Source organism: Antechinus flavipes, chromosome 1 (genome assembly GCF_016432865.1).
Source record: "Antechinus flavipes isolate AdamAnt ecotype Samford, QLD, Australia chromosome 1, AdamAnt_v2, whole genome shotgun sequence".
Lineage (NCBI taxonomy): Eukaryota > Metazoa > Chordata > Mammalia > Dasyuromorphia > Dasyuridae > Antechinus > Antechinus flavipes.
This window is the reverse complement of record NC_067398.1, coordinates 716,773,674-716,799,496: the sequence shown is the minus strand read 5'-3', so window position 1 is coordinate 716,799,496 and position 25,823 is coordinate 716,773,674. Positions and strand designations below refer to the sequence as shown.

Below are 25,823 nucleotides of genomic sequence, written 5' to 3'. Positions count from 1 at the left end.
CGGGAAAATGTACTTCCCTTCTGTGCCAAGGTGAGGGACTAGGATGTGGGGAGTTGCCTATTCTGTCAGTCAGCTGATGTACGGGTTAGTCAGTCAGACTTTCTTTGGAATATTGAGCGGTACCACAGATTAGAAATCGGAATCAATTGAGCTTGTCCAGAGAGGGGCAGCCAAAAGACCCCAAAGCCATTTAAGACGAAGAGAGTTGAGGGAACTGAAGATGCCTCTCAATCCTGGAGAGAACAAGATTCAGGGAAGCTGTTTTCAAGTGCTCCGGGACTGTCAGGTGGAAGGGGAGTTACGCTCATTCTGCTTGCTCCATCAAGCAATCACCACTTATCCGTCGTATGCTGTGCTCCAGGCACCGAACTAAGCGCCAGGGATACAAATAACGGCAAAAGACAGTCTCTCACAGAGTTTACAGTCTAATGGCGGAGACACCATGTAAACAGCTACATACAATCATGCTACAGACAAGATAAATAGGAAATAATCAACAGGGGGAAGGGGGTAGAATTAAGAGGGTTTGGGCTTTCTGTAAAAGGCGGGATTTTAGCCAGGACTTGAAGGAAGCCGGGAGATGGAGATGGAGGTGGGGGAGATGAAGACGATCGGCCCAGGGATGGCCAGTGAAAGTGCCCGGAGTCAGGATCGTCTTGTCTGAGGAACGATTGGAGTTTGATGTCATTGGATCAAAGAATACATGCAGGAGGCATTAGGTGTAAGAAAATTGGAAAGGAGGGGAATGGACTGAGTTAGGAATGGCAGACCCAGGAGCAATGGGGGGAAGTTACGGGAGGCAGACGCTCTTCTAAGTATTGGAGTGGTCTCCACTCCACGATAGAGGGAGTCTATTCCGCTTTACTGAAGGTTGTTACAGTTCTTACAAGGTGCTAAGTCACCTTGTTAAATCTAGTTTAGCACTGATTTAATCCTACAACAAATAATGGTTTCCTAGTGATATAATGATTGGTTGTACTCATGTGCAGCATATAAGCAAGAAGCTCCCAGGGCCAAGGAGCACTCTGGGAGATTGAGAAGCCAGGATTCAGTCGGGCAGAAAAAAGGGAGACAGAGAAGAAGTGGCAGACTATCCTGTGGAAAACACTGAAACCAAGATCTGGAAGGCCTCCGGAAAACTAGCCGAGCCCCAAGTGAAGGTGATAAGATGTTGGAAGAGACAATAAAGGATTTGGACCTTTAATTCCTGGCTGCATTTGGGGTGATGACTCTGAACTGAAACTAAGGCTGCCTCCAGAAGCCCCCTAAGAAACCTGTTCCCAGAGAACATTATAATTTAGAGAAGAGAACATTACAGAAGGTCTCCAGGCAGAGGGTAGATGAGAAGCTAGAGACAGGATTCTTGTTCAGGCTCACGTTAGCTCTGAAACTCTGGGATTCCACATGTTGAAAATCCAGGGAATCTGATTTTGCTGTGAGCCAATGATTATTAACTGAATAATATAATATATTATTGATTGAAATGGAATAATAATATGTTATTATTGAAATGATTATTAAATGAACACTCTTTAAAAATTGGAGAGACAGGAGGGAGCTGCCTGTCCCCCAAAGTCTTTCACCCAACATTTGATGTTCTGTGTTTGGGATGTTTGGAGATTCCAAGGTTTCAAGCTTCGTGCTTCAAATAGAAGTTGAACCGTTCAGTCAATCAACAAGAATTCATTAAGATCCTACTATGTGCAGACACTGAGGTCCTTAAATCGCTCCCTGCTCTTGCATCAAAATGAAGGCACTAGGAATGTTTGGCTGGGAATAAAGAAAAGTCTAGAAAAAGATGATTGCTGCCTTCAAGGGTCTAAAGGGTTGCCTCTTGGAAGAGATACCTCGTTCTTGTTTCCAAATTCCTTTTTTTAAAACTTTATTTATTTATTCCCCCCCCTTCGGCCCCCAGTTATACATTAAATAATTTTTAGTTATACATGTACATCCATTTTTTGTGCCTTATTAGCCAAGATTTTTAAGAGGAGGCCGAGGGATCATTTGTCAGGTATTAAAAAATTATTCCGAATTTAAGAAGCACCATTTAAAATGAGCCAGATGCAAAGCAAAACGAGCGTTGCCTTCCTTCCTTCCTTCACGTCTGACTCCTTGTCCGAGGAGTTTTCTTGGCAGGGACTGGAGCGGTTTCTCAGTCATTTTCTTCTCCAGCTCTTTTTACGGATGAGGAAATGGAAGCTTTTCCTTTATATAAAACAGTTCCATGTCCCTTTCAGAGATGCTGTCCACCTCCCAGTAGAGAGGCCATTGTCTTTCTGGGTGAAAGGGAGCTTGCGGGGTTCCCCTCAACTAGAAAAAAGGCTTCTCTCCCCACTCTGGCCAGTCCTTGCTCTATCAGGGCCAGATGGCCACTGAGGTCCCTGCGGTTCTGAGATTGGTTCTGATCCATCAGCCAGCATTAATTAAGCACCTACTATGTGCCAGCCCAGAGTTAGACCTGTCCGCTATTGAGGGTCCATTCTAAAAGGGGGAGACTAGGACATTTGGAGAATGAAGAAATACACATCTGGACAGCGTGTAACTATACATCTGTACAACCTACAAAAGTAGTTTGGGGGCAGGGCAGGAGCATTTATTGAGCTCCTCCTGCACACCCAGCGCCGCTGCGGGGAGTCGGGAGGCGTGACCCGGCTCCTGCCCCTCCGGAGCTGCCACTACCAAACGCACGTGGCCAGAGATCTGGCGGAGGAAACTCCTCCTCCCGGGGCTGCCGGGGAAGTCCCGCCCCCTCTCCCGGCCCCGCCCCGAGAGTCCACACGTGCAGCCTCCGAGTGCCCCGCCCCCGCCCCGCCCCCTCGAGAAGCACAGTCTCATTGGCCGCGGAGAGAGCACCGCCTCGTGACGTCACAGCGCGTCCCGTCGCGCCGCGTGACGACAGGCCGGCGTCCAGCTGTGGGGGGAGGGAACAAGATGGCGGCGTCCGTGAGGCGAGTGCAGGCTGTCTTGGGCCTCTGGGCAGCCCCAAGGACAAGCAGGTGGGCCCGGGGTCGGGACTCTGGGGTTGGAGGCCCACTGACGGAGGCTGGGGGGGTTGGAGCGCGAGCCTCCGGAGGCCCGAGCGGCCTCGCTGCCTCAGTTTCCGCGTCTCTGACAGGGAGGAGGTGGGTGAGAAGCCCCAGGGGCCTGAGTCCCCAAGCCCTGTGTGCTGTGTGACCTCGGGGAAGGCTCAGTCTTGTCTGAGCCGCCTCAGTTTACTTATCTGTGACATAGAGGGGGTGGGCTAAGCCCCAAGGGCCTGACTCCCTCATCCCCCGTGTGCTGTGTGACCTCAGAGGAACCTCGGACCTCTCTGGGCTGCCTCAGTTTACCCATCTGTAACATATAGGGGGCGGGGTGAGGAGGCCCAGGGGCCCGACCCCTCCATCCCCCGTGTGCTGTGTGACCTCGGGGGAGGCTCGGACCTCTCTGAGCTGCCTCAGTTTCCTCCTCTAGATCCCCTCTAGCTCGCGTACCCTCTCTCAGCCTGAGTTTTCCTCTCAGTGAAATGGGAGCTTTCTGAAAGCCGCTCAGTCCCAGGCCCGGCACCCGCCACATTCACACGTGTGTCCCTGACTGAGTGACCGGGGGCAGAGTGGCCCGGCTGCTTCCCAGCTCTGGGACCTGGACAGGTGCACTTTGGCCTTCAGCGCCTTCCTTTGTGGGACGGGGGAGGGCCAGAGTCGGTGAGCCCCGAGGCCGCCCTCGAGCTTTGCTTCTTCTGCACAAGGGCCTTTCTGGGTGCGAGGACCTGGGGAAGCGTAGGGAGGAGCCCGGGGGAGGCGTCGGGAGGAGCCCGGGGGAGGTGTCGGGAGGAGCCCGGGGGAGGTGTCGGGAGGAGCCCGGGGGAGGCGTCGGGAGGACCCCGGGGGAGGCGTCGGGAGGACCCCGGGGGAGGTGTCGGGAGGACCCCTGGGAAGCGTCGGGAGGAGCCCGGGGGAGGCGTCGGGAGGAGCCCGGGGGAGGTGTCGGGAGGAGCCCGGGGGAGGTGTCGGGAGGACCCCGGGGGAGGTGTCGGGAGGACCCCTGGGAAGCGTCGGGAGGACCCCGGGGGAGGCGTCGGGAGGACCCCGGGGGAGGCGTCGGGAGGACCCCGGGGGAGGCGTCGGGAGGACCCCGGGGGAGGCGTCGGGAGGACCCCGGGGGAGGCGTCGGGAGGACCCCGGGGGAGGCGTCGGGAGGACCCCGGGGGAGGTGTCGGGAGGACCCTGGGGAGGCGTCGGGAGGACCCTTTCCTGTCTCTTGGGCTTCTTGGTCTCCCGTGGGGTGCGTGGCCTTTGGCAGCCCCTACAAGCCTCCCTCCACTGGGGCATTCGCATCCTGCTCTTTCAGCGGGGGTGGGGAGGCCGGTGGGCAGCTGGTGTTCTCTGTGTGACCTCGTTCCCCCCGCTCCGAGGTCCCCCGCTCATGGGCGTTGTTGGGGGCCCCGTGTGGGGGAGCGGCTCGGCTTTGGGCCCGGAATCCCGCTCTGTTCCCGGGGAGCTCGGGGTGCGGGCCCAGGGCTTCCTGCTTCCCTTCCACAGGCCCCCGTGGGAGGAGCGCGGCCCCGTTAGACTCTGGGTTCTGAGCGCTGTCGGTGGCTCGGCCCAGGTCCCTCAGCCTCCCTGCGCCTGCGTTCCCTCCCGTCCAAAGGGCTGCTCCCTGAGCGGTGCTGGCTCCCAGGGCTCCAGCCCGAGACCCTTCCGGTGCCCAGGGGTTTGCACCTCGAGGGACGGCTCTGGCCGTCTTTGTGTCCCAGAGCTTATGCCTGGCACACAGTAGGCGCTTAATCGGTGCTCGTCCACCGGCTGACTGAGGCTGGGGCAGATGTGCAGGCGGGTGGAGGTTGGCAGGAGCTGGGGGGGAGGGGTCAGGTGCAGACAACGTGGGTGAGGATTCAGGGACCCCCTAAATCCAGTTTGGGCCGGACCGCCTGCCCCCAGGGGTCAGGCCTAAGCTTGTCCTGGGGGCCAGGGAGGCCTTCCCCTCATTCTGACCTTCAGGTGTCCAGGCCCCTTTCTGGAACCTTCCCCTAAAAGCTGAGCTGGGGTTCCCATCCCCCTCAGTTGCGGCTCGGGCACCGGCTGGGACCCACGGACAGAGGCCAGACTGGGGCCCGCAGCGAGAGGAGGGAGACGGAGGAACCCTGGCCCTGCGGCCCCCGGCAAGTCCATGCTCTGCCCCCGGCCCCACGGAGCTGGACGGTGCAGCAGAGACGCTCAGGGGCTGTGGGACCCCAGCCCAGTCCCTGCACCCGGCTGCCTCAGTTTCTTCATCTGTAAACTGAGCTGGAGAAGGGAATGGCCAGCCCCTCCAGGATCTTTGGCAAGAAAGCCCAGACAGAACTGGAAAATGAGGGAGCATGAGTCCTCCAGACGTTCTGGGCTGAGACAAAAGGGGGCATCCATCTTTAAAGAGAGACACGGATTAACCTTGCGGGGAAGCCCCTTGCAAAAGTGCTGCCTGAGCTGAGTCTGGAAGGAAAGCAGGAAGTAAGGCCTTCAGATAAAGATGGCCGAGGTGCAGAATGGAGCAGGCTCTCGGGGAGAGGGGGAAATCGCATGAAATCAGGCCTGAAAGCGAGGGGGGCTCCAGATTCTGAAGGGCAGGACGGCGACAGTCACCAAGGCTTTGGGGATCGCCATCGGGCAGCCAGGAGCCAGACCCAGGACACTGACGGGCCCAGGACCTGTGCGGAGAGAAGCTGACGTAGAATCAGGGCAACTTGGCGCTGGCTGACCGTGGTGGGCCCCGTGGCCCTGAGCGACCCTGCCCGAAGAAGTGCGGCGGGTTTGGAGCAGAAAGGGAGCATGTCCTGAGAGACATGGTGTTCAGGAGGGTTTCTGGGCTCCTCTAGGTCTCCTGAACACCATGTCTCTCAGGACATGCTCCCTTTCTGCTCCAAACCCGCCGCACTTCTTCGGGCAGGGTCGTTCAGGGCCACGGGGCCCACCACGGTCAGCCAGTGGATGAGCACAGATTAAGCACCTACTGTGTGCCAGGCATAAGCTCTGGGACACAAAGACGGCCAGAGCCGTCCCTCGAGGTGCAAACCCCTGGGCACCAGAAGGGTCTCGGGCCGGAGCCCTGGGAGCCAGCACCGCTCAGGGAGCAGCCCCTTGGACGGGAGGGAACGCAGGCGCAGGGAGGCTGAGGGACCTGGGCCGAGCCACCGACAGCGCTCAGAACCCGGGGTCTAACGGGGCCGCGCTCCTCCCACGGGGGCCTGCGGAAGGGAAGCAGGAAGCCCTGGGCCCGCACCCCGAGCTCCCCGGGAACAGGGCGGGATTCTGGGCCCAAAGCTGAGCCACTCCCCCACATGGGGGCCCCCAACAATGCCCATGAGCGGGTGACCTCGGAGCGGGGGGAACAAGGTCGCCCAGAGAACACCAGCTGCCCACCGGCCTCCCCGCCCCCGCTGAAAGAGCAGGATGCGAATGCCCCAGTGGAGGGAGGCTTGTAGGGGCTGCCAAAGGCCACGCACCCCATGGGAGCACAAGAAGCCCAAGAGACAGGAAAGGGTCCTCCCGACACCTCCCCCAGGGTCCTCCTGACGCTCCCCGGGGTCCTCCCGACGCCTCCCCAGGGTCCTCCCGACACCTCCCCCGGGGTCCTCCTGACACCTCCCCAGGTCCTCGCACCCAGAAAGGCCCTTGTGCAGAAGAAGCAAAGCTTGAGGGCGGCCTCGAGGCTCACCGACTCTGGCCCTCCCCCATCCCACAAAGGAAGGAGCTGAAGGCCAACGTGGAGCTGTCCCGGGTCCCAGAGCTGGGAAGCAGCCGGGCCACTCTGCCCCCGGTCACTCAGTCAGGGACACACGTGTGAGCAAGCGGCTTTCAGAAAGCCTGGAAGTGACACTCTTCAGGAAAGCAGGACTGGAGCTTGACCCAGGCTCAGGCCCCATTGCACTTGTTCACATGTTAATGGACTCGTTTCTTGTGCTCTTGCTGTGTGCCGGACACCGTGCTAAGGGCTTCACAAATAGCGCGTTTGTCCTGTGAAGCATTACCTGTTACTGCTGTCCCCACCACCTCATTTCCTTCCCACAGATGAGGAAACTGAGGCTTCTGCTCCTGAGAGAGAGGGAGACACAGTCAGGAGGCGTCCGGGGCTCTTCTGGGCGCCAGGCCCGGTGCTGGGCCCCGTTGGGCCCAGCCAGCTGCCTCTTTTCAGGACCCGCCTCCACCAAATGACAAAAGTACCTAAAGTGGAGCTGCGCGTATCTAAAATTGTTTAGATATTGGGTTCGATTCTGGCCGTTAACTGTGGGGTCCCCGGCTCTGGCCCGGGTCCCCTTCTCTTCCTCTCTGTCATTTCACTCACTGATCTCGTTTGCTCCCATGGTATCAGCTATTGGCTGCTAAGCTTCTTAAGTCTGCTTGTTGATTGTTCAGTCATTTCAGTAAGACCTTTCGAGACCCCCGTTGGATTTTTTTTTTTTTTGCAATGCTATTGCAGTGGGGGGCCAGTTCTTTCTCCAGCTTACAGATGAGGAAACTGAGACCAGGTGGGTTAAGGACTTGCCCAGGGTCACACAGCTAGGAAGGGTCTCACAAAAGATGAGTCTTCATGACTCCAGGCCTGGCCCATGCCCCCATCCTTCGGCTGTCCCAGACTTGCAGTCTTGGCGTCATCTCCGCTGCCTCGCTCTTATTCCCATTCTGTTTCCAAGACCCGTGCTTTTTGCCGAGGTAAAATCTCTTGTGTTCGTCCTGTCTCTCCTGTGACACTGCTGTCACCCAGGTGCAGGCCTTCCTCCCTTCTCAGCTGTCGAGGTGATCTTTTTTTTTCCTGAGGCAATTGGGGTTAAGTGACTTGCCCAAGGTCACATAGCCAGGAAGTGTCTGAGGCTAGATTTGAACTCAGGTCCTCCTGACTTCAGGGCTGGTGCTCTGTCCACTACACTAACGAGCTGTCCTCAAGATGATCTTAAAGTACAGCTCTATGACTCCCCTTCCTCAAATATCCAGGATCAAATATAAAGTCTTCTGGCATTCAGAGCCCTTCATGCGCTTGACCCTGCTGTACATCCTCTTTCCCATCTCTCTTGTGGACCCGCCTTCCTGCTGTTCCATCTCCCGGCTCCTGGCACTTTCACTGGCCGTCCCCCGTGCCTGCAGTGCTGCCCTTCTCCTCTGTGATTCCCGGCTTCCTCCAATCCCAGCTAAAATCCTGCTTTCTAGAGGAAGCGTCTCCTTAATTCCATCACTTTCTCGCTATTGATTTTCTCTCATTTATCCTGATGATTTCACATCGACCCTAGATACAGTTTGGACATCGTTTTTTGGCACGGGGTCTCCTCCTTCAGAGTGGCAACTCTCCTAACAGGAGCTGTCTTACTTTCCTTTATTATAGGTAGTGCTTAGGCTAGTGCTTGACACGTAGCAAGCACTTGATTTATTGACTGCCTGAAATAGTGAAAAATCACATCAGTATATTAATAAATGTTGCAAAAGGCTTTTGATGTAATCCATCCTCCATTTTTATTTTATACACACACACACACACACACACACACACACACACAAGCATAGAGATAAATGATTCTTTTTTTTTTTTTTTTTGACAATATTGCTCTTAAACCAAACATATAATGGCATAGAGAAAAGTCAGAGGCCTTTCTGGTAAGGATGTCCATCATCCCTTCTCCTGTTTTAACTTAGTCTGATTTATATGAGCTGTGACAACAAGAGGAGGAAAAGACGTTGAAGGCAGGGCCGTAGGCAAAGAGGAAAGAGAATTATTGCCGTGGTAGATAATTTGATTTACTAAGAAAATTCTGAAAAGCCAGCAAAAGCGATCGCCTCTGAAAGGTCCTGGATGCAGTGGCCATGCCTCGGCCTTAGACTGACTGAGGCCGTACCCAGTCAGTGATTAAGGCTAGGTAGTGAGTGAGACAAAGAATCTCCTAGTCAAAAAAAATTGGGGAGTTTGAAGAAGAAGCCTAGGGAAAGATGGGATGTTTGAAGATCATGGTCAGATAACGGCGTTTCAGAGCTCGTGGAAGGGAGAACACTCGGGAATTTTGCCAGAATCGAGGGGATGCCCATCTTGTGCAGCTCTGGTGGTGCAGGAAACGTAGCCCACTCGGGAACCAGGAGGATTGGCGGTACCTCCGATGGCTGTTGACGTCTCATGCTGTGAGAACAGAAGGTGTGATGGAAAGAAAGTCTGAGCCAGGTCTTGAGCTCACTGAGAAAAGAACAAGAATATTCTGGGAGCCGATTGGGGACGGCCATCAGGTTTTGAGAGTGTGGATCTTAAAGGAGGAGCTGCTGAGTGCGAGTGGGTAAGAGAAAGGACCAGAGTTGCTCAAGAGGAGCAAGGACTCTCCCACCTTGGGGGGCCAGGAGGCGGGACCCGGAGGACAGGCAGGGAAGGCGTGTTAGCAGGAGGGAGCTGGGCTTCAGTGAGTGCCAGAAGGTTTGAGATATAAGCGAGTCGGTGACTTCTAGGGCAGAGTGGCCACCACCGGGAGATGGGAAGTGACGCCTCGTGGGGAGGGGGCTCCGTTGCGGTGATGGCTGAATGCCCCTGCTGCCCTGCTCCTGGCCAGTCTCCCCTCTTTTGTTTCCACATCTCTGCTCATTCAGCCTCCTCCCTGTATCTTTTCCCAAGACTCTGTGCAGTGTCCTCTCCTCTCGTTCCTCTGGATGATCTCAGCAAGTCTCCTGAGATCAATCATCTTCTCTATGGAGACGACTCCCAGATGGACATATGCAGCCCTCAGCACTCCCTGAATTCTTCTTGACTTTTGTTGATAATACGAGGTGACCCTAAGTCTTAACGCAGTTTTAAGCTGTTAAAACAAACTGTACTAAAGCTTGAGTCATCCTGCATAGAAGAATGTCAGTGATTTATATGAACCTATTTTCTCTTTTCCCCTAAATGGGAAGAAATTTCCATTTTAATTTTAATTTTATTTTCGCTTTTGGATTCTGAACTGAATTCCCTTTTCTCCCACCCGTTGAGTAGGCAAGGAAAAAAACCATTACAATTAGGTTGAGCGTCACAAAGCAGTTCTTTCCTAGACTATCACCCTGCCTTCTTTTTCATTTCTTGACCCCTGGCTATTGAGCTCCACTCTGTACAATGTATTGGAAACTCTTGCCCTGTCTTGGTCACCTCTTGCCAAATTGGAATTACTTTCAATTCCTGCTTTCTCCCCTCCTGTTCATGTTAACTGATGCAGAGGTGGAGAAAATCACGAAACCCCTGCCTGACTCCCTCCCACATCTGTCACTTCTCGGCTGGGCCCTCCCTGCTCTGTGCCACCCACCGCAGTATTCTTCTCATTCCTAAGGCCTCCCCCATGCGCTCCCAGCAGAACACGGCCCTGCCTCATCCTCCCCCAGAGAAATCGAAGCTATCATTGGGGAGCTTCTTTTTTTCCCCTCTCCATCTCGCATCCCTTAGGCCTCTTCTGGTCTCTGCACCTGGTTTCAGAACAAAATGGTGAGCTTTCTGTCTCAAGGCCGACCCCTCCGAGGTGCAGCCTCGATTGCCCATCTGTCATCTCCCACGTGGCTTGGGTCTTTGGTCTCCAGTTATCTACTGGTCTTTCCTGGTACCCACAGACCTGCCGGTCTATTGGTCCAGTCTGGTTTCTGCCTTCACAGCATCTCCCATCCGTCCCTTCTCTTCTCGGACTCTGTCTCGTGCTGGAAGCACGGCTGCTTAGTTAGTCCTCAGCCTTACGCCTCCCCTCTCCAATCCCCTCCTGGCTTCTCCTTCCTCAAGATTTAGCTCAAATCCTACCTTCCGCAGAAAGCCTTGCTCGGTTTCTCCCATCCCTAGACCCTTCCCTTTGAGTTTATTTTCCAGTGACATTGTGTACATCTTTATTGTACATTCCCTCATTAGAACATGAGCTTCCGGAAAAGAGAAACGATGGTTTTGCTTTTCTGTGACTGCCCAGCCCTTAGCACAGTGCCAGGCGCGTTATAAAAGCTCATTGCCCAACAGCCTCTTGCTGTCAGGCAAGTCTCTAAGACAGGGTTCCTCCCCTTTTTTTATAATAATTGTGCCCTTTGGTCATTGGACGAAGCTTCAGGTACCTGGCCTTCCCTTGCCTCAGCCTGTAGACAAAGGCTTAGAGAATAGTAGAAGAATTGAAAAAGAGTCTCTCTAACCCGATAAGATTCCAAATATTTCATTAGGAAAAAATGTTTTGAAATTGCACATGTAAGGGCGACTAGGTGGCACAAAGGGTAGATCACTGGCTCTGGAGAGTGGGGTCCTAAGTTCAAATTTGGCCTCAGGAAATAGGTTATATGACCCTGGTCAAGTCACTTATCCCTGATTGCCTTCAGAAGAAAGAAAGAGAAACTGCAGATGTAAATAAATGGAGCAGAGTGGATATGTAGCCAATACAGCATCTTCAGTGTTCATTTAAATGGCAATCTATGTGCCAGAAGTCCCCAGGAATGACTAGATGGCAGGCCTTACCTGGAGTCGTAAAGTAGCATCATGCCAGCTCTAAGGGCACCGACCACTCTCAGAAGTTATTTTTATATGACCTATTTTTTCTTAATAATGGCTTTTTTATTGCCCAAATACATGCAAAGATAGTTTTCAACATTCATCTTTGCAAAACCTTGTGTTCTCCCTTCTCCTCCCCAAAATAGTGAACAATCTGATATAAGTTAAACGTGTAATTCTTCTATTTCCACATTTATCACGCTGCAGAAGAAAAATCAGATCAAAAAGGAAAAAAAGGAGAGAGAAAAAAACCAAACAACAACAAAAATGGTGAAAATACTATGTTGTGATCCACATTCGGGCTCCATAGTTTTTTCTCTGGGTACAGACGGCTCTCTCCATCACAAAATCATTGGAACTGGCCTCAATTATCTCAATTATTGAAAAGAGCCATGTCCTTCACAATTGATTATCATATAATCTTATTGTGCTGTGAACGATGTTCTCTTGGTCCCGTCCACTTCACCCAGCATCGATTCCTCTAAGTCCCCCCAGGCCTCTCTAAAATCATCCTCCGGATCATTTCTTACAGAACAATAATCTTCCATAATCACATGCCATAATTTATTCAGTCACTCTCCAACGAGCATCCCCTCAGTTTCCAGTTCCTTGCCACTACGAAAAGGGCCGCCGCAAACATTTTTGTACATGTGGGTTCTTTTTTCCTTTTTATGATCTCTTTGGGAAGACATTGCTGGATCCAAGAGTATGCACAGTTTGATAGCTCTTTGGGCATAGTTGCATGACCTGTTTCACCATTCAGTACCGTGACTGCATTGTACACAATTCTCTTGTCTTCCACAATGTTTCCTGACAATGGTGTCGATCAACCAAAAACAATCTTGCTGTAGTCCTTAAAAGCCATACGTCACTCTTAAATAATTAATGAAGGAATTACTAATGTATCAGGCTATTAGTAGGAGTTTTCTTCTTGCTAATCTTTTATTCAAAGGGCAGGAACATTCTCCCATGAAAGCGATCTTTCCCTCCTCAGATTTCTCTTTGCTTTGTCTGAATCCTTTCTGCACTTCTCAGTCTTTCTTATTATGATTAACTCTATTTTTGGTCTGCCCGTGGTCCTCATAGGCACAGTGCTTGTAGCTTTTCTTTGTTCTTTCTGCTCCTAGCATGAAATATAATTTCTTAATAAATACTTATTAATTGGTCTGCTAGAAAACTTGATTTTGTGTTTTGGTTCTACTATTTCCACCATTTACTAGCATTGTGATCCTGAACAAATCTATTCATCTCTCTCTCTCTCTGTCTTTCCTCCTCTTTCTTCCTCTCCCTCTCTCTATCTCTTCTCTCTGTCTCAAACACACACATCTTTATCAGGCATTCTGAACACTGACAGATAATCTTTGGATACTGTGGTCTGTGGTTCTGTTTACCCAGGAATCTCTGTAATTCACCTGTATGCCAGAGAACACTCCTCACCTTTTTTAAGGGAGAATCTTTAAGGCTGCTTGGTTTATTGAGTCAAATGCAGTTTTGTAATTAAAAACAACCACCACAACAAGCAGCCGTTGGTGCTCAGAGTCCCTATATCTTGCCGTCAGTAGTGTTGTGATGAATGGAGGTGATCTGTTAAAAAGATTTAAATGTTTTCATTAAGGGTTCCAGATTACCTCCTTGTGTGTATAAAAACCACTCAGAAAAATTTTATAGAAACAGGAAAGAAGGCCTTTTGTTTGGTGATTGCTGGTGTCTTCTTGGACATTTTGGAGGATCTCTTTCCCTTTTCTTTTAGATATCTTTTCAGCTTTTAGAGGAATGAAAAAAAAAATGATCTGAATGTCTTTAAAATGGCTTCCTCCTTTGTATGTATTTTTAGGTCATGTATAATAATTTTTCCCATTTTCATGAGCACCATTTCCATTTCTTCATGTAGAGCATCGAGTCAGTAAATCCATAAGCATTTATTAAATGCCTACTGTGTGCCAGGCACTACTCTAAGCCCTAGGGATCCAAAAAGGAAAGCCAACTTCTGTCCTCAAAGAACTCACAGTAGAGTGGCAGGAGGCAAAGGCAAGACAAAACTGGAAGGAGGAGGAAGAGTGAAGTGATGATGGACCTTAATGCCCTCTTTAAAATGAGGCTGAGAGCAGAGGTGCTGCTGAGCTGCAGTGAATGCCACGACCTTTACGTTTGATGGTGTGATATTCCCATAGACTGAGTTGTTCTGGGCCCAGAGAGTCGAGTCCAGCCTGGCTGATCGCCTACCACTTTCACAGTTCTTGGTTGTTCTTCTGTTTCATTTATAAATGTTCTTAGAGTCACCTGATGGGCCAGTTCCAGTGGTCTTAGGATGGAGAGAGTCCCACAGAAGACTGTGGGGACTGAGTATGGACCATAACATAGCATTTTCATTTTTTTTTGTCATTGTTTGCTTGCATCTTGTTTTCTTGCTCGAATTTTTTCCTTTTTGATCTGATTTTTCTTGTGCAGCATGATAATTATGGAAATATGTATGGAATTGCACATGTTTAGTTGGATTACTTGCTATCTAGAGGAGAGAGTCGGGGGAAGGGAAGGAGAAAAAAATTGGAACACAAAGTTTTGTAAGAGTGAATGCTGAAAACTATCTGTGCATGTGTTTTGAAAATAAAAGGTTTTATTTTAAAAAATAAAAGAATTGCCAGTACTTATCTTTTCACAATATGTTAATTTAAAACATTTCTTAATCGTTAAATGCTATTACGTTCTTTATATATTTTGGAAATGAGATTTTCAAAGTAAAAAATGTTGAAAATAAAAAAAAAAAAAAAAAGAATCATCTGAGAGACTGAGAGAAATTGGTTTACTCAGTCTGACTGTTGGGAGCCTTTGCAGCTTGGTCGAATGTGCAGAAGCTCACAGTTGAATGCCATTTTCAGGCCAAGAGGACTCACTTTGATACAGTGCAGCGAAGGCAGACTAGTGAAGGTGTAATATTTAGCCAGAAAAAAAAATTCAAACTTTGGTGGCTTCGCCATATTTTATTTCTTTCCTTTGATAGAAGTTAAGCATGTAGAACAGGGATGTTGCTAGAAGTAAATGTGTACAATTTCAGAATTTCACTACGAGGGAAACCTTGTTAATAAACTTAGCGTAGCGAGGCCCTTGGAAATAAGGTGAATGATCAGAGAATTTCAGAATTAATTGATCAGCAGTTATTCATTAAGCCTCTACTATGTTCTAGGGCCTTGGATACAAAGACAAATACAAACCAGTTCCTAGCCTTAAGAAGCTTACATTTTCTTGGAGAGGGAGCATGTAAAAATATACAAAATATATTCAAAATAAAATATGGAGGAAGTGAGGAGTACTCCCAGCAAGGGAATCAGGAAAGGCCTCTTATAAGCAGGGATATTTGAGCTGAGATTTGAAAGAATTGGGATTCTGTGAGGCAAAAGAAGGAAAGAATTTGTCTCGGGAGTAGGAAATAGTTTGTACAAAGTAGCGTTTCCAAATCCCCGACAATAATAATCCTTGGAATTAGGGAATCTAAATTTCAGGGAATTCCCAAAGTCATAATTTTTTTATATTTCTCAGTCAGTAGTCGGTAAACATTTATGAACCACCTATTCTGTATCTGGCATTATACTAAATATTAGGGTGACAAAGAAAGCTATGTCAGTTGCTTTCCTCAGAGCTCATAAACTAATGGAGGAAGACCACAAAGACATTAAAAAGGTGAAGAGAGGAGAGGGGGACACAACGGAGTGAAAAAGGAGTGATTTTATCTTGTCGAAGGGTGAGGATTTGGAGATCATGAAACCCAGAAGGTTTTCCATGAGTGGAAAAATATTTTACTTAAATTTTTTTAAAAATTAAAGTGGATGGTTATAATAATGAATTATTTTTCTGAGATAAGCTGTACTACAAGTTTCAAAAGTTTTCTGCTAAAAATATGACAATAAATGCAGTTTATTATTATCGTGAACCTCCATAGCAGATCTCCGTAATAGTGATTTAAAACATCCATCAATGACTAAATGATTTCTTTTATTTTTCTTAAAATACTTTCACCATTCTTCATATTCTTTACTCATTATTATGGATATCTAAAAATTGTTTTGCCAATAAGAATTATTAAGTTTGGTAGTATTGACAAAAAACTGTAGTCAAAAGTGAATATTGAAACATTGGAAAATGCCAGCGACCATAATTGGTCTTCAAATAATGTGGCATTTAGAGCTCCCGACAAGATTAAACCGTACCACATGGAATCAGGTGAAATCGCCCATTTTAGGACTTAGTTTGCTTTTTTCTTAGGCCATCAGGATAAAGTCCACTATGCACATAAATTAATTCCTATTTATTTTCTCAAATGATTCATTCTTAGTTGGAGTTAGGACCACGTGAAAGCACTTAAAAGCCCAACTATCCCATTAGACCAGGACTGCTGCTTTCCTTTGTGTTCTGTCCCAGTTCCTGGAGAAGTTGACCTTCTCCTTTGACTCTGCATGTCAGCATGTCTTGCTCCTGCTTTCAGCTTGATGTCAGTAGGTTCCTTTGATCCACTAACGTCTCTTTGTTGATTGTTAACCTCTAATTCTCACAAGAGAATTCTAATTCTGCCTCTAATTCTTGATGGATTGTTTTCCTCTCAGGATTTGGAATTCAGAAAAACATAAATTTTCAAGAAATGCTGGGAAAGAAACCCAAAGACATAGATCAGGAGAGATGAAATATGAGGAATGACAAGAAAGCCCAGTTTGCCAGACTGTGGAGTATGTGAAGTAGAGTCATGTGGAAGGAGTTTAGCAATCGAGGGACATACCGATGGGAAGGATGGTCAGGATGGAGCAAAGGCATCTGCGCTTTATCCGAGAGGTGACAGAAAGATAGTGGAGAGGCGACAGGGAGATAGTGGAGCTTGTTGAGCAAGGGAATGACCTGGTCAGACCCCTGCTTTAGGAAGAGATTTGCTTTGGCTCCTGGGTGGGAAGGATGGTTGGGAGGGAAGGAGGAGATGAGAGGTAGGAAGCCGACAGGGGGGAGGAGGTGGGAATGACAAGACTTTGCAGCTGATTAGATACAGTTCTCCCTTCCATGATGACCAATCATCATATCTACGGGAGGAGAGGTTCCTTTTCAGGTCCAAGCCAGACTCCTTCAGTAGACCTGACCTCCAGTTCATTTAGCTTGGAATTTGCTATATTGGTTCAATAAGTTTTCCCCTATATTTGCTTTTTTGCAACTTCTACCCATTGTCTTCAGTGATTGTCTTCTGGAGTCAAGGATAAAGCTAATTTCTCTTCTCCATGACAGGCCTTTAAGCACTTGAACCCAGTTATCCCATCTGCCTTGAGGCTTTTCCAAACTAGTCTTTTAATATGGCAAGAACTTAAGGCACTTCATCATCCTGGATTTACGGGTGTTTCCCATTCATCAGTATATTTCCTAATATAACACAGAATTCAGAATCGGGAGGGGCTTTAAAATGTAGATCATTAGTATTGAAAGGAACCTTAGCATCCCATTTGACTCTTTCATTTTGCAAAAGAGGGAAGAAGTAACTTGCTCAGAGTCACTCCAGATGTTATTGATAGAGCTTGGACTCGTTGATTCCTATTTCAGTTATTTCTTTCTTCACCTGCTTTAGAGCTAGAGAGGAAAAGAACCAATGTTAGAAATGTTTTAAACTTCAGATGTGAGAAGAAAAAAATCACCCTGTGGAATATGGTTTGACAAACTACTCTTTCCCAACTAGACATAAATGGCATTGGTAGGCAAATGGTTTGCTTTTTTCTCTTCATGTCAGCTGTGAGAGCATGTTGAGACCTGTCAAATTGAAGCCTAGGTGGTCACTGAAATGTTGAGAGTTTGGAAGCTTAAGAATCCCTCGGGAGACCCGAATCCTGCTTTTGACACATAACAGCAAAACTTGGGTTTTTCCAGACAAATCTAATACTGTAAGTCACCAACAAGGGGCTGATCTCTACTAATGGAATGAATTTCTGTGCTGGAAGCACTCTCCTACCATGGAATCATAGGTTTGGACCCTGTTCCCCATTAAAAAAAAAAAAAATCAGCTCTAAAGGAGCAGGAATCTATGATCAGATTTTCTTGGTTGACATTTTCCAGGACGGTAACCTTTGCCCTTTTTTGGGGACTGAAATAGAAATCTTGGCCAGTCTACTATGTTGTTTCCATAGCCATCAACCTAGTTTAGTTTAAACTCTTTTTACTCCTAATTGTGCTGTAGTCTTTCTCGGTTTTACTTTCCCCGTCTCCTACTAGGTCTTCAGTTTTCTGTGCCCTGATGAGTGAGGACCATTCTTCTTCACTTGATATCCAACGTCCTCCACGTTTGATCTAGTCTTCTTTCTCCCCAGCTCTTCTCTTCTTCTGTGACTATTCATATCCTGTGTTCCAACCCCACTGACAAACTCTGTTTTATCCAGATGTGCAGCCCAACTCTGTGCTGAGGTTAGGGTGGTCTCACATCAGTCCCAGCCGGTAGAAAGCTTTCTTTTTTAAGACCCCTAACATACGTTTCCCTCCCCTAGCCTCCCCAGTCAGAAACAAAATTTGTTTTTCTTTTTCCAAACTCCTCTAGCGCTTTCAGCCTCTGTACTGCATTTCAACAGTCTGTCTTTTTTTTTTTTTGAGGCAGTTGGAGTTAAGTGACTTGGCCTGTATCACACAGCTAGTAAGTGTTAAGTGTCTGAGGCCAGATTTGAACTTAGATCCTCCTGACTCTAGGGCTGGGCTCTATCCGTTGCGTCATTGAGCTGCCCCTGTCATTTATTCTCTTTGTATACATGTTGTGGTCTAACCCTCTCCTATTGCAGAGAAGGAAACTGAGGCCCAGAGGCAGGGACCCAGGCTAGCCTAAGAACCCCTCCTGAACTCTACATTCTTGGGGATTGAGGGGGTCCATCTTCCCTTCCTTTGGATCCCTTCCAGTTCCTGGCACCAAGTGGGCAATTGGTCATGTTGGCTGAATGAAATATTCACTCTTCTGTAAAACCACATATTTATTGTGCTTTTCTGTCCACTTGTAGCCTCCATCAGGGGAGAAATCCTTACCTGAGCCGCTTTCTTCTGTCCTCGAAGCAGCTACCTGTCCACACGTTTCGTCTTGGTGAGTAGCAGATCTCTTCTTTTGCTTTGGTTGGCAGATTCTGCTGATGTCCACACAGCTAGAACCCCCCGGGCCCTTGGAGGCTCGTGATCAACGGCCAGCTGCTGTCAGTTACGTTCTCTCATATAACCAAGGGATGCCCTGCAGTTTGATAATTTATTAAATAACTTTGTGAGCCTCTCCTAAAACGTATGGCTGCCAACATGGCTCTCTGAAGCGTCACCTCCCCTAGTCTGCCAAGTGTTCTTTGTTGGGTATTGGGACATGGACACCTAAAAGCAAAAGTGCCAAGTGGCAGTCATGAGGACGGCCTCTTCCCTTTCTGCTGACAAATTGAGGTCTCCTCTGATGTCTGGCTCAGGGCCTCCCATGGTGGGGTGGGTCAGGAGCCTGGCTGTGGAGGAAAAGCTGAGGAGAAGGGCCAGGCCCAAGGACAGACCAGTGTGTGCTCCAGTTTCAGCTGAACCAGTAGCCAAGCCAGCGGCTGCAGAGAGGTGTAGTGTGGGCTGCAGATAGTCTGAAAAACCTTCCCCGATCAGGGAAGGAGGTCGTGCCCCAGTGCCATCCGAGAGGTTGGAGGAAGGGTCACTTGTATGAGACGTGTGTTTGGGCCCAACAGAAGAAGCTGAAGTTGAACCAAATGGTTTTTTTAATATCACTTTGATATCTCTGAAAGAAAGAATCACTTCAGTGTTCTCCCTGTAGAGTAGGTTAAAGGTGTTTTCAGTTATGGAATTTGCCCTTCCCAAGGCAGTCTCCCTCCTTTTATCCTCTCGCGGAAGCTGATCTGTTTTTCTTAAATGGAGCTAAGGTCTGAGAGCTGTTCTTTATGATTTTTGTCATTCCCTCTGTAGAAGCAATTGGGGGAAAGGGACGTCTTCTTATGTCTTTGGGGTCCTGTTAGTTTATAGTAATTTTGTAATATTCACTTTTTGTTGTTGTTGTTTTTCCATTTACTTTGATGTTTTCTGGGCTTCCCTCACTTGGTGTAATTCATATAAGCCTCTCCAAGTTTCTCTGTATTTATCATATTCTTCATATTTTTGTAGCCCAGGAATATCCCATTACATTCATTTAGCTATCCCGCAGTCGATCTCTGTTTCCCATCCCTTAGTTGTCACAGAAAGTATTGTTCCTGAGACAGGCTCCATATACAGCACGGTGTTTCTGATTTTGGTGTACATGGAGCTTTTCCTTTTGTCAGTGACCTACTTGCAGGAGATGGTTAGAGTAGAATTGCTTTATCAAATGGTACGGACTTTTTAGCCACTTTATCTGCCTGATTCTCAGTTGCTTTCTGAAATAATAGATGTATTCCCATTTCCAATTCCCAGCTTCACCGACTGCAGATTAGTGGGCCTGTCTTTGTCCCTTTTTTGCCCTCTTTCTTAATTTGCTGGGTATGGATTGAAAGGTTAAGGCTGTTTTGATTTGCTTTTCTCTGATGATCAGTGACTTGGAACATTCTTTCATGTGTTTGCTTATAATTCACAGATCTTTTTGTTGGAAATGCTCTTTCTTCCTTTGATCAATTACCTACTGGGGAATGACTTTTGATCTCACAGGTTTCTATTGTCTATATAGTTTAGACAGTAAAGGTTTCTTTATCAAAGATGTTGAATACACTTTTTTCCCCTAGTCAACCATTTCCCCTTCTGTTATATAGAGAGAGATCTTAAATTTGGTGGTGCAAAAGCTTTTTAGATTATATACAATCCAAACTTCTCTCTTAGTTTTTGGGTTTTGGGTAAAGAATTCCTTTCTTATGCTTGGTTGTGAAAAGGAGGGAACTGAATTTTTTAAGGGAAGATCAGTGTTTTCCTGTAGGGCCTCTCCCTGCCAGGGAGTTGACTTAAGAGTTCTTGAGAATAATTGGAAAAAGCTCTTTGTATCCTGCTTCCTTTCATTTCCTCGGCTGGATTAGAGGTTGTAAAGGTATAGAGAGAGAAGGATAAATGGGAGAGAAATATATACCGAGTGGGATAAAATGGGAGTACAGAACAGGAATCGAAATTGAACATGGGTAGAGAAAGCAGTCACCTCAATGGTGCAATCAGAGGGTATTCTCCCTCCAAGATTTCAGAAGGAAAGAAAACAAAAGAGCCCGGGAAGATCCCTTCTTGAGGCTTAATGGTGGGGACTGCTCTGTGGTCTCGTAGATGTGAGTGGGTTCCAGACTACCCCCCCCGGTGATTGTAGCCTAGCTCTCTCCTCCCCCCATCTCCTCCCAAGTGGATCTTGTGGAGTTTTTGTACAGCTTGAGGAGAGGCCCAGCAGTCGCACACAGCGGGGTCTGCATTGCACGCGTGCCGCTTTCTGGAGCCATCTTTGTGCTCAGGGCAGGCGTCTGAGGCAGCGTTAGCGAGGACTGTGTAGAACTCTCCCTTGAGATTTATTGAAAAAGAACGTTCTCTGCTGTTGGTCTTCTCTTGGCATTCATTGAATGGGGTTTTGGGGTTTGAGAACCTAATTGGGGGCAGGGAGCCACAGGGACCTACTCGGTCCCATTCTAAACTTCGTTCAGGTGCAGAATTTGGCCAGAAACTGGACAAGATGAAACCCTAAATTTGTTTGGTGGGAATTGAGTCAACTTGAGCCACTGACCTTAGGAGAGGAAAGGCCTTTTGTGACCAGAAAAGCTTCGTATCTTCCGCTTCTGCCCTTTAGAAAGCTGCCAAGGGCATCGTCAGTGCCGCTGACCCCCTAGAAGCCCAGCAGGGTCTTTAGGTGGCGTCTCGTGGCATTCAGAGAAGCGTTTCGTCGAGCCGATAAATGGAGATCTACTTCTGTCTGGGCTCTGATCACGATCCCTCGGGCTAACCATTTTCCGAAGCCACGCCATCCCAGCTCACAGCTCATCTGGCTTTTGTTACAGATGCAAGGATGTTCCACACGGCCACTCCCCGGGCCCTTTTCCGCCTGCGCCCATTCTATTTCCTGGTGGCCACGGGCGGCGGGTACGCCGGCTACCGTCAGTACGAGAACTACAGGGATCGAGAACTGGAGAGGCTGGGACTGGAGGTCCCACCCAGGCTTGCCGGAGAATGGGAGGTAGGAAACTGGCCGATGTCTGCCTGTTCTCTCTTTCTTGAACACTTTCTCTCCTCTCCTTTGTCCTCGTTGGGATGTCTCAGGGAGGCTCCGCTGTCCAGAAGGCCAACGACCACAGTTGCAGGCTCCTTCTGGGGCCGACACACGTGTGGCCGGCTTCATTAGGAGACAAGGTCAGTCTCGTCTGGGGCTCTCTAGTGAGCTGGAGTCACTCAGGGCTTGTGGCTCCGGCCTCCCTGGGATCTCGGCCGCTGCAGCCCCGAGGCTTCTCAGTCTGATGTTTGAGCTCCGTTGGGAGGTAGTTTTGTGATGTGGATAAATATAAATTAAGGCCTAGAAGATTCCGGGTTCCTTTAGTTATTGGGCTCTTGGATACCCATGCCTATGTGGAGGCTGAAATGGGGTGGACACCCCCATTTCCTGCTCATGTGACCCTAATTCCCCAAAATCTGCCTACACAAAACAAAACTAATGAGCTTTGAAGTGTTTTAGGTTAAAGATGTTTTCAGTCATGGAATTTGTCTCCCCGCTTTTATCCTCTCGTGGGAAGCTGATCTCTTTTTCTTAAATGGAGGTAAAGTCTGAGAGCCATTCTTCGTGATTTTCGTCGTCCAGTTATGTGCTTCTCTGCCGGCCTTCAGGACGAGCTCTCTGAAAGCTGGTGGAGTCATTGTGAAGGACTTCCTATTTTGTAGAGTCACGCCTCCCCTTCGTGGGGACGTCCGGGGCCGAACAAGATCCTTGGTGTGAGAGGGGAATGGAAGCGGGGGGCTCAGGGAATGGAAGCGGGGAGTTTGGGGGGGTGGGCGCCCTTTGCCTCGAGGAGGCCGCCGAGATGGCCACGGGGGCAGCCAGGAGTGCATGTCTCGCCTCTCCCTGGAGCCGCTTGTCTCCTCCAGGAATCCCCGCTCGGTCTCATCCTCCGCTGCTCTGTCTCTCTCACCTGTGCCCAGAACATTGATTTTGCCTGCCTAGCATCTCCTGTATGTGCCCTCCTTCTCTCCTCTGACATGGTCGTCTCGTCGGTTCCCCACACACACACACCTCAGCTGGGGGGAGGGGGGAGATGGCCATTGACTTGGATAAGCCCTGGCACCAAAAGTCTGTTGTAACTAGTCAGCACATAACGGCTTCCGTGCTGCTGAGTAGGGCTGGCCTTTGAGGGGCTGGTCTCCTGCCCGACAGCCTCCTGGCCTCTCCTCAGTCATTCTTGTTCAAGCCCTTGTCCGTTGTCCTGCATGCAACACTCTTGGACTCTCCAGCCTCCTGACCAGGGTCGAGTTTCCCTTCCTCCGCCTCAGGTCCCTCTTCTTATGCTTTGAACCCTTTTGGATCACTTCTTTCTGCGGTGACCTCCAAGACTTTCTCCACTTGTGGGAGGCAGCTCAGTCCGTGCTCGGTGGGAGGCGCAGCACAAACTTCATTCAGTTTTGGGGTCGGGCGCTGAACAAGGGAAGGTTTTATTTTGCCCTAATGGACAGCCTGGCCAGCTCTTGCGTCTCCCTTTCTGACTACTGTTTCTTCCGTGGCTCTTCTCATTTCCTTTTTCCTTCCAGCTCCATGTCAGGATTTTCCTTTGCTTTCTTCTTTCTTTCCCTTTTCCCTGCCTTTTGGGAGCTTTGTAGCTCCAGCTGTCACTTTGGCACTTTGGACTCCAGCCCCTACCTCTCTCTCTGATTCTGATAGCTGTTTCTGGCTCTCTGCCAGATGCGCCTTCCTCTCCCTGCTTCTGCTTTTCCTGTGATCTTCATCATTTTTAATGTGGCCATTCCCTGAGCCATCCTCTCCAGTCCCTGCTTACACCTAGCATAGTGTAAGCCTTTTGTCAGAGCATAAGAACGTGTAGGAAGTGATGAGGAGCAGGTCAGCAGGGTTGGGAAGAACCTGGGGCCTGGCCCTACTTCTCCCTGCGGCTCACTCTGTGTCCCTGGGGAGAGGAAGGCCCTTCTCTGGTTTGTGATCACACAGGAAGCAGAGTTCCCTGAGGGTTTCAGAGTAATGGTGTAGCTGCTTTGGCGTCTGACGTCCTTGCTGTGTGTTCCATTGCCCCCTTCCCAGAACAAGTGGAGCTGCCCTATCTGAGGGGGCCTGGAGAGAGAAAGTGCTCTTGGTGGGGCCCACAAGGAGCCTTTCCACTCCCGCTCAATCCCACAAGCACAAGGGTCCGAAGTCTCTTCTTGGTCTTGGCTGTCCGGTGCCAAAGAAACAGCCACCCAGAATTTCATGCTGGGAACAGTGGAGTGAGGGACAAGACCACTGGCTCAAATAAATTAAGGAGATTTCTCAAGGCAAAAACAGAAAAGACTTTTATTAGGATCTCTCGAGAAAGGGCGTCTCCTTCCCTACAAGCAGTTAAGCAAGGAGAGCCTGGTTCAGTTAACAGACCAGAATTATTACATCCCCTATAGACTGGATCCCTGCCCTGATCAGCCAGGACAAATGACCTCACATTCTAAGGCATAAAAGAGGAAAAACTTTCCCCCAGCCACATCTTTAGGATTATTGAATTACCTTCTGTGGGAGGTAGCCCCAACTTAGTCTCCCAAAGAAAAAGTCCCACTCCTTGTAAGCCACGTGATCTCTGGAGAAAGAAACTTGGCCCTGGGGCCCAGCCGTCCCTCCCTGGGTCTTTAGAACCCTGTCTCCATCTTGTGAGACAACTGTCCCAGCTCACTTCATTCAATTCCCCCCTCCCTTTCATCAGTTGAAAGCTTCTCACCCCAAAGTTTATACATTTCTCCAAGTGCCTGATGGACTTCATCTTCAGAGTCTTCCCTATACTTCTAGGTTCCACTTCCCCCTTATCTCTTGAGCACCATCGATCGCGCCAGCCCCATGACTGTACCTTCTATCTTAATGATTTTGCAGTTTTCTGACCCACATTGGTAATAAGTGACATCATATGGGGAAACGTAACTCTACTGAGGGTATCGGGAAAAACCATAAAACCTGTCTCCAACAGGCTCCTTCAAACCAAGACCGCCAAGAGATGTTAAAAGGGGAGGTCCAAGTTTGAACCAGAACATGTGCTCATTTTCTGATGTCTTTCTATATAACCGTACTACAATGATTATATCTTTTACCAAGGCCATTGCTAGTATGCTATTATCAGTATTTTCTCCTGGAAATGTAGTCTTTTCTGATGGGAATATTAACTTTGAAATCACCCAATTTTGTCCCTTTCTTGCCCTTCATTCTCATCATCTTGGATAATACAGATTGGGAATCGGAGGGCCTCACCAAGTGCTGTGAGGATAGCTTTCCATAGACATCTCTTTCCTGATGGGAGTTTTCTTTTTGGGCTCAGGTAGCAGGGCCATCTATCATCCCAACCAGTTATGGCCCCCGTAATTTTTCACAAATAAAGATGCCTGCCACAAAAAGCAGCAACAACAGAGACGTTAAAATCGACAAACATGCTAGCAACAGGTAGCTGATTAGGTCAGTACTCACTTACTTTAGGATATAATGATCACATGGTTTTTTTTGAATGGTGCTCATGGCTTCTACCGATCATTTGTCCTGATTATAAAAACTTGCCATTAGCATCAAAATAGGCCCTTCAGGCCTTAACTTGAGTGCATGTACGGGATACAGATTAAAGCATCCTTAACTCAGTTTTATTTCACATAACTGTCCTAATTTTAACAATTCCACCTTAAATCAAACTCAGGAATAATCAGGTGGGTTCTTATCCAAAAGAACACCACTGGGAAATTGAGTCAGAAGGATCTTACCTTAAGCAGAGGCCAAGATCGTCCTTCTAATCCATTCTCAGATACTAACTTCCACCTGTAACAATTTCTTCTGAGTAGCTTGTGGCATATTCCTTTCAGACAGTGGCTCACTGGAAGTATTGACTATGTCCTTACATTGATAACAGTAAGAGATTCATCCTAGAAGGTTCACAGCTTATTTTTCCTATCTAAGTAGATGGTTTTAAGTTCAACATTACACGAGTCATTTTGCTTTTAAAATGCCCAATACATAGAAAAATTCTAAATTACATATTGTCCATAATAAAAACATATTCAAAGGGACAAAGACAAAAGCTATTATTCTCAGAGTCCCTTTAAAGGATGGGTCCAACTTTAAGGTGATTCTATACAACCAATTAAAACTCATACAGAATATAGAATATCCCGAATAAAACATTAGAGTTAACATTAATAAGTTCTTTATTAAAAAAAAAGATAATTCAACTTCTTCCAATTGAGAAATCCCTCTAAGCTTATTTATT

General features: G+C 48.4%; 1 protein-coding gene across 2 annotated transcripts in view; it reads left to right on the top strand.

Annotated features, from left to right (window-relative positions):
• The first annotated feature begins 2,918 nt into the window (after positions 1 to 2,918).
• The window catches only part of PISD (phosphatidylserine decarboxylase), a 41,053-nt gene continuing 18,148 nt past the window's right edge, over positions 2,919 to 25,823 (top strand). The window contains exons 1-3 of one of the 2 annotated variants that reach the window (XM_051973165.1): positions 2,919 to 2,996; positions 18,453 to 18,532; positions 21,408 to 21,583. In XM_051973165.1, the coding sequence (XP_051829125.1) occupies positions 2,932 to 2,996; positions 18,453 to 18,532; positions 21,408 to 21,583 (321 nt within the window). In that variant the 5' untranslated portion in view covers positions 2,919 to 2,931. Of the gene's footprint in view, positions 2,997 to 18,452; positions 18,533 to 21,407; positions 21,584 to 25,823 lie in introns of those variants that run through there. The other variant, XM_051973170.1, reaches the window with a different exon arrangement.